Consider the following 8,782-nt stretch of genomic DNA (forward strand, 5'->3'; position numbering starts at 1 on the left):
TTCATTTGGTTTGCGTAGGTTTTCAATGTATTGACGAAAATGTCTGCCCTCCATGTTTTGTCAAAGGCACCTCTAGTTTCATTGGAAGAGTACAGCTCTTTTTTCAGCACCGTTCTTGCATTTATGCACAGCAGTTAACTATAGCTCGACGCGTACAAACTTTAAACTGCCCTGGTGGGTTAGTTCAGCAACCTTTTCTGTCATTATTCGGAGCGTTGTTTTCCAATTATTGTAATATTTTTTAAAAATTGCATTATCTTATGCGAGCTGAACTCGCTCAGCATATTGTCACAAACGATCGCAAACTCAGCCGCTCAAAGCAGGTCCTAACGTAGCTATAACTGTATAGCCTTTCCATTAATTAGGACATTCATACGAATAGTGCAGATGGGCCTGTTCGTACGTCAACATTTTCAAATTAAACTAGACACACGAGGCGAAGGAAGGAGACAACGATCACTGACTATCTAAAGGTATCGTCTGTATACTTACCCGTCGTGTCTTTTTTCTTCGTACTTGTCTCGTGCGCTGAACCTCGAGGCGTTCGAAGATTTATTTTTCCCACCAGAAATCACTTGGCTATGCCGTCATGTTTTTGTTTTTAATTAAGGCGTCATTGTTTACTTGTGCACTTATTTCGAAGAGGGCGCTGGCTGCGCCCCATAAGCCGCCATGTTTTGAACGAATGGGCTTCTCTGAAAGTTACGTCACCACTCTAGACCTATACCTTGGCCCAGACGCGAACCTCACGGAGTGCAAGTAGGATGTCGCGAGACAAAAGATCTGTGGCAACCCACGGGGCAGTTGTTCCTCCTGACAAGAAACAATAAGTGGTTAGCAGTGGTATTACACCCAATGATGAACATCCTTGTCCCTCAGTCCGTCGTGCGGCTGGCCGAAGTAACGCCATTTTCCAAAAGCACGCGCAGCATACTCCTCAGCCATTTTTAAGGGCATGCCCATAGAAAACGGTGCCGAAGGTGCTATGCGCATGCAGGACGTTACCGGAAATAAAGATTTATTACGGTACACTTCCTTCCCTTTCCGAATGAATTTTTTCGACGAGTTTGTGTAGATAATAGCCAATTTATTGGTGCAACGATCGCATCCTTCAGTAAAGAAAATATAGTGCGAATATAGAAGGTAAATTTATGCCACAGGTAAAAAACTAACACCGAAATTAATAAGCCTTTTTTGAAATTTCAATAAATAATCAGAATGTACGCCTATACTACGCGGGTAAATATGGCGAATATTCGAGTTTTCGCAAGAAAATACGCATAACGGCGCCTTCTACTCCCTACGAGGAGTGGATGCGAATTCGATTGCTTTACGGACTGAGAGTAAGTGCAAATATTCGATTCAAGAAAGAAAGGGACCTTTATTGATGGTTTAATGGGACAATGTACAGGAAGCTACAAGAATAATCATAACGAATAGGTATTGGAATGCAAACTGCGAGGAGGCTGAACCGTACAGAAAAGAATAGTTTGTCCTTATGCAGTAATAACGGACCGATAGATTTGAAAGTTTCGTGCACAGGTTTACAATAAAAGCAGAACAGAATGGCGCGCTTTTGAAATGAAATGAATGGCGGCAGGGCGCTGAAACTGCTCAGTGAGCAATAAAGACGAGTTGACCTCGGGCGTCTCTGTGCTGGAAGGTCTCGGGCGTATAGTCGACACAAACGAAGACTGGCTCTAACATGGGCGCCCTTCCGAGCGCGCAGTGGACGTGGAAGGAGCCCCGGCTGATTGACCCTATTCTTTCCACACAAGTAGGTCCTTCAAGCGGCCGTCACCTCTAGCACAGCTTTTTGTCGGGACTGTCGGTACCATCGGGTAGCGTCCCTCCGGTAGCAACTTCACGAGTCCCGGAGGCATCAGGAAGCTTTTTGAAGTCTTCGGCCAGTTGATTCAGGAGTTTCACGAGCCGAGGATGCACCTTTCCACCGCTCTCACAGACCTTGGCCAGAATGGCCTGTGTAGCACACAAGTGCTCCTCGAGAGTCTGACTCGCAGGCGATTCGGACAGGAAATGCTGGAGAGGGGTGCCTTGGCGGTCGTTGCTGCTCGCTCCGTCTTTGCATCCTTTGCAGCTGTATATGTGCACCATGAAATCACAAGGCCGGATGTCCAGCCGTCGGCAACGGAAGCACTTCTTCGGGTGGTGGGCACAGTGCTTCAAGTAGTGCTCCTCAAGGTGCCGAAGCTCGCTGCTGTGCGTGCAGCCGTAATCGATGTTAGGGCAGTAGACGTGCAGAGTCCCCAGGTCCTTGGCGTTGAAGTCGCGTCTTGTGACGCCAGGCATACTGGAGTTGACTTCGCCTTCGGGGCAGGTGCCCACCCATCTTTCCCTGCATTGGGCGTTGGCCTCTTTGGCGGAAGCATCCAGGCAGCTGGCGCATATAACATTGCCGCACGGGGCAAGATACTGGACCGGCAGCACGTCATGGCACATGCAACATGCCCGCGTATCGGGCAGCGGATCAACGAAAACGAGTGGGCGGCAGTCGACGAAGGAGTCGTATCCCCGCACGGTGTACCGAGGTCCGCAATGTTGGCTCTGAAACACCTGCGCAGGTGAACGGCATGAGTTTGCACATCAGCTATACTTGGAGAAGTGCCGCCATCCGAGAATGTGAACGCAATTCTTCTAGTCGGCCTCGTTCAGCACAATGATAGAGCCAAAAAGAGCTCAACTTTTCGAAGATAACGATGCGTCTTAATACTAAAAGGTGTTGTAAGAGCGTGTAGACAGTAGACTGACAGCAGATCGCGGCTGCCACTTGGCTCTTTGGATTCCGTGCAAACAGACATTTGACCCATTTTCGCCGTTAAAACAAATAAAGCTGAAATAACTCAAACGGCCCAGCAGCGCACAAAACAACAATCAGTTTTCGTTAACGAGATTAAATGCAGAGTACCACATACAAAGTAGCCGAATTTTGCGATCATATTGCGCCAGTCGCCAGCAAACTGATATATCGTCCGTCATGTGGGACACGACATGATGCAGGCTTTAAGACCGGTTCGGTATCCTCTCGCAGGGAATTTCTGTTCCAGTGGTCGACTGTTGCGCTCCGCCACGTGGTACATTAAGGTGGCCGCTTGGGCTTGTTGGTAACACACGTCAACAAAAATAACGCAGGAACAGAAGAAGGAGAAGAAAGGACACGCACTAGCGCTAATAGGGCTCGTGTGTGTCCTTTCTTGTCCTTGTTCTGTACCTGCGCTATTTTTGTTGACACGTCGTACAGGCCGCGGGTTTACGCGTTTGGAAAAGCCACTATCGGTTCCAATTTTGTACCGCTTTTACTCGAATGTAACGCGAGGGCCGATTTTGTGGGTGCAAAACTGGACAAAAAAAATTGATGGTCGATTTGTGTAGTAAGGACTTGGGGGTTAGGTGAAATGCGAATTAGGTGCGTTAGCAAATGTGGTTTTCACTTCCGTTCCGGTGTTCAGATCCAGTGTTCCCGGAAGGCTGTTGTTTGGATAGAGATAATGGGTTCATATCTCTATTGATCATTCTCTCCTTTAGGTTCATAGATCTCTGGGAGTCCTTATACTACTCCTGGCACAGTGATGCAGCGGACAAGCGATACGCCACTGCACTTCTATGGCAGGTGCTGCGATCGGTGGGATTTGGGTTACTTGGGCTGGTGCGGCCCGGGTGACTTCGCGAGCAGCCTCTAGTGATTAATTCAGCTGGAACCCGACATGGTAGGCAGGTTTCTCGACCAACACCAAGCAGAAAAACACACAATGCCTAAATGCGCGGAGTGGCCACTGTAATAGCGAGCGCACTAACAAAGAAGTGCCCGATAGTAACCCGATTACCTAAAAAGCTGACTTCCCTGTGGCTCATCTTGACACGTAGGCGATGGCACGCGAGCCTTAACAAAGTACGACAGTTGCTATCAGCGGTTATCGACGTAGGGCTTGACTGGCCTCGTTTCTTTTTCTAAAGAGCCGAAAAAAAATAAGCACAGGTTCCCGCCGCACCATCACAGCGTTAACCGGATGCTTTAGAGGACTCGTCGTAAAAACAAAACTTCTCCCACTCGATCAACCCCTCGTTCACCCCTGGACCCCGATCCTCGGTGATCGTTCTCGGCAGCATTTAAAGCAGCCGTCGTCAAACGCGCGGACCAGTCACAAAATGGCGCGGCAGGACGCCAGCTGAATGGTGGCTAAAAGTGCATCACATGTACATGTTTTCGTCGAATGTTGTTTGTTCTGGCACACTGCTAGTTAGCCCCAAACACTTTCCTTCCTGTTTCCGGAATGCGAGTTTTTCCAGCAAGCAATTACCCCAGTGAAGAAAAAGACAAGCATCGAAAAAGCTGGCGAGTCATCTGCACCGGCGCCTTATCAAACACAGCGCGAAACTCTACGCATACCGCGCTGTCTGGTCAAAACCAGGGCGACGCACATCGTCTGCACTGACGCAAAGCTTTTTGAACGCTGTGCCATTAATACCTGAAACGCTTTGGAGCTAGTATCACCATCAGTGCACATGTTTGTCTGTAAAAGACGAAACCGTGTACGCCGTGTACGCGAGCGCGTCTATTTCCTTGCAATAGCTGCGCCAAGCTTTTAAGTGCAGCCTAATCCGATAACTAACTACCTTTCCCGATAACTACCGGAAGCCGGGGGCGTCTACGGAAGTTGACTAGAACGAAATAAAGACCTTTACGTCTCTCGTGTTCTACCACGTTTCTTCGTGACGGCGGAATGGCCTACAAACTGCGCACGCGAGAGCGGGAAGACTTCGGAACACTTGAGTGCCGGCGGCACTGAAGGATAAATGTACAAAAAAAAACCATAACGACAACATAACATAACGAACATAACGAACATAAAAAGCGCGCACATAACGGACGTGAAATGAAGGCGCGTAGATGACGGACGCAAGACGTTCACGCGAAATAAAAGGCTGCTTGCTGTTGCCTTCGTATTTCATTGTGAAAATGGTTGGCAACAAGTTCAGCGTTTGAGCAGCCTGTAAATTGACCAAGACTTGCCGCAAGGTCAGCATGCAATGGTGGCCCTGCATATTCAGGCTGTGGAAGCAAAGCCGTACTTCCGGGGTGCCACGGCAGTGGCCTACGAGCTTGGCCTACGAGATCCCCTCTTTCAGAGCCTGGAGTTCGATCCCCAGTGCCGCCGGGTACCCACCGGTGATACAATGGGTACAAGCTTTCCCCTGGTCTGGTGCTGGGCTCATTACGGTGAAATGCTTGAGAAATGGGTCTTTGACCCCATCTTGAGTAAAAGAAAAATGCTTTGTGCCATGGCGCTCTTTGGCCACAGGTACCCACGCCCCATAAAAATTCATCAGTATATATCTGCCAAACTGGGCGTGGTATCAAGGAACATGCGAGTGAACACGAAAGATGATTTGGAAAGGCATAGGACTCGGTCGAGAGCACGTGGTCGAGAGTGTACCCGCCCACTATCGCCCTTGCCACGATGACAGCGATAAAAACTGTCAGCAGCGACTTGAGGAAATAAAAGTTCTAACGAGAAGTAAGGGTAGATTAGCACACGAACTTCTTGAAGCTCTTTTTTTACCAAGCAGAGAGGCGACACTAGCATCAGCACCACTTCAGTCTCCCTTCGAGCTAGTGAAATCCGATTATTTAAGGATGTGTGAAACTGCTGTCTATATTTTTTACTCTACGATGAAGAAAAGAAAAATCCTCCCATGGCGCTCCTTGAGTCGTATCTAGAACTCAGTCGACATCAGCACACACCCAAACCAATCACGGACGGTCGGCTTCAAGCATTTGGTGATTGCAATATAGGTGTCTGTGCTTCAGAGATGTAGCAAATACAGCTGCGACTATGTACAGGTGCGGCCAGAAATGCATGGGACACGCTTAGGAGAGAACTTTCCTGATCTGTTACGTAGAAAATATATCAATGTGTCTTAGGTTTATAACTCTGCAGTGGCACCGTACTGGGGTGCATGAAAAGTTAGTTCATAATTTTTGCCCAGGTAAGGCATGCGACCACCTATTTACGCGTTGGATTGTGATCGTGTGGAGCGCAGAATTATGAAAGCAAAAATGTTTCCTGAAAACTACAAGAATACAGCAGAAAGAACTATCATGCATCTTAAGACTGCGGGCCGCATTTAAGAAGAGACGTTTCTCACACCACTGGAGGCATATCGAGCGTATTTAAAAACGATGCAAGAATAGTCCACCGGCAATGCCGACTCCTCGAAAGAAAAGACCTCTGAAGTCCTCTTGTGACGTCACCCACTTTTCCCGGTTAACTTTACCGCGGCATGAATTTACAACACAACACTCAGGAAGAGACGGGCGCCAAGATGCGTGACGTCAAATGTAGAGGCATTTGCTTTCTAGGAGGTCGTGCCAGTGATGTGGACGATACTCCTTAGAATGCGCCCGAAAATGGGTTGCACGAACGACTGTGCGGGACAAGGAGCTTGCAGCGCGCACTGCCGCGCCCCAGCGGAGATGGCGCTGAGACGTCTTTGAGACTCTTTATATGAAGGCCACAGAACGCGAAGCTAGCGCTGTACGCAAGAACTTGGTATTTGCGTCCACCTCCTTAAAGGGAAACTGCATAGGTTTTAGAAATCAACGAGCTTAAAAGGATCGAATGTGTGAAACCTGCAGGTAAAGCATACGAAGTTTTTTGGGGCCAGCATTTGAAATAGTTAAGTAATCGCCGATTAAAATCCGAACGCCCGTCAAGCTTCTCACAGCGCACAACGCCAAGTGGGGGGCGCATGATGACGTCATCAAAGGTATCGGTACATTTCCAACGTACAAACGTCTGCTTTGAAGGAAAAAACCAACGCCACCGAAGGCAAATCCTGCCGATAGTTGTTTGGCATACGTCTAACGAGTCGGGTGAGGGTGTGGCTGACGACAGTGGTAATTCGAAATCATACCTTCCGTGACGTACGCTAAATTTCCCTGCACTCTCTCCGGAGCATTGAGGAGAAGCGCAAAATTCAGTCGTCCAATACGTCACTATTTTAAATGCTAGTGCAGAAACACTTGGCATTCTTTACCTAAAGCCTATAGAGACTTGAATCATTCAATATCGCTAAATTCTGGAAAAAGTGCTGCAGTTGCCCTTTAAACAGAAAAGAGCGCCGAGCCTAGGGTTTTGGAAGTCCCAACATGCCACATCGAGGATCCTCAAGGTCAAGGAGAAGAAGAGAAGACACCACTCGGTGATCTCATAATTAATAGATCGTTGACGAAATGAAGCTATATGACGATCATTACCTACCTTTTCATGGTCACTACTGGCGGAGTCAGACGCAAGTTTTTTCACGGCGTCGTCCTGCACAGGCATCCCATTCTGATGAGGCGAACCCATCTTCTTGATCCTAAAGGTCGCGAGCTTCAGCACACACGCTTGTCAGCTTGGCGGCAACGCCTATCAGGACACCGCGCTACGTGCTTCGCCTACTTTCTGTGCAACAGCAGTCACGTGACGACCGTGATGCTCTGCAAAGCGAACAAACATCGGGTGATGCTATGTCCTTCAGGAAATTGTCCTGTGAACACACACAAAAAAATCGTTTATCGCCAGTGACACGCCTCATAACTAGATCGCGCAGATTTTTCAGCCTCGCCAGAAAATAAACATAGAAAGACGGGCACCGATTCTTCTTACGCCAAAGAACGCCGCATTGCGCTCAAACGCAGGAAGTAAGTAGAGATACCCGCGATATCTCGAACTGAAAGTAAAACTACGCGCAGTTTCAGGCCACCGTTTTCCTGAGTGCATGGGTAAATATATATTTGTGCGTCACACTGGCATGAGCTTGTGATTTAGCCTTACTTTGTTCACGTAGGATAAAATCAACCCGACTGCCTACCTACTAAAGCAAAGCCACTTATTTACGCTGAGTAATTTTGTCATAACAATGCAGCCGGATCGAGACATGTTGGCGCGTACAGCTGGTCAAATCTTTAGCTGGCGTGCGTGACGGCCACGTTTTCCGTGCTCCTGTAGTTCATGACGGCGCAAACTTGCTAAGATATCAAATTTAAGCAGAGGCGTACTAAACTCCTGCTTAATATTGAGCTTTCCCCAAGTTTGATCGTCACAAAGTGCAGGAGCGCCAAAAAAGCGGCTGTAACGCGCGCCAGCTAAATATTTGGCCGGCTGTACAAGTGTGTGTCTCAACTGGAATGCATGTTCATTCACTGGTTCTCGTTCGGCATTGATTAACACGCGTTTTCTCCCCACCTCACACAGCTCTCTTCCCGTCTCTTGACGGTACTCCTTTTTTTTTCATAGCTTGCTGCTCTGCCCTTAATTGAACTTCAACACTTCTAACGCGACAGCAATACAGTTATCGCCGCACTTAAACCCCGCTAATGTCCGGTGTCACGAAATACGCTTATTTGCCCAGAGCGATGACGTGACTTTGTGACGTCACCACAACCTATCAATTGTGACAGGTAAATTAATGAGCGGTCGAGATAAGTCACGTGACCTTTTGATGTCACCACAACCCGCCTACCTGGTTGAGAACCGCAGGGATAAAGAATCAGAATCAGAAATCAGAAAAAGATGTGATAAATGCAAATGTTGGCACCATCACAGCGTAGCGAATAACTGCTACTGCCGCTACAAGCCAGAATATGGCAATTGATGAGGCGACAATTGCGAAGAAACTGGCACGAACAAACAGCGAAGTTGACACAGAAGCCGCGACGAGTGTGAACGCTAATCCATTCGCATTTCACCGGGCGATGTAAGCGTCCCAGGTTTCGTTA

The 8,782-nt window shown here is 48.2% G+C and overlaps 1 protein-coding gene across 1 annotated transcript; it reads right to left on the reverse strand.

The window, feature by feature from the left end:
• Positions 1-1,363: 1,363 nt before the first annotated feature.
• Positions 1,364-7,385, reverse strand: LOC149337158 (TNF receptor-associated factor 6-like). Its single transcript, XM_089554833.1, has 2 exons — positions 7,281-7,385; positions 1,364-2,574 (listed from the first exon to the last, which is right to left on the reverse strand). Exons 1-2 carry the CDS (start codon positions 7,368-7,370, stop codon positions 1,804-1,806), a joined length of 861 nt encoding a protein of 286 aa, XP_089410959.1. The 5' UTR covers positions 7,371-7,385; the 3' UTR covers positions 1,364-1,803.
• Between the last annotated feature and the right edge of the window lie 1,397 nt (positions 7,386-8,782).

This window comes from Amblyomma mixtum, chromosome 7, assembly GCF_055824585.1.
Source record: "Amblyomma mixtum isolate Tamu chromosome 7, ASM5582458v1, whole genome shotgun sequence".
Taxonomy (NCBI): Eukaryota; Metazoa; Arthropoda; class Arachnida; order Ixodida; family Ixodidae; genus Amblyomma; species Amblyomma mixtum.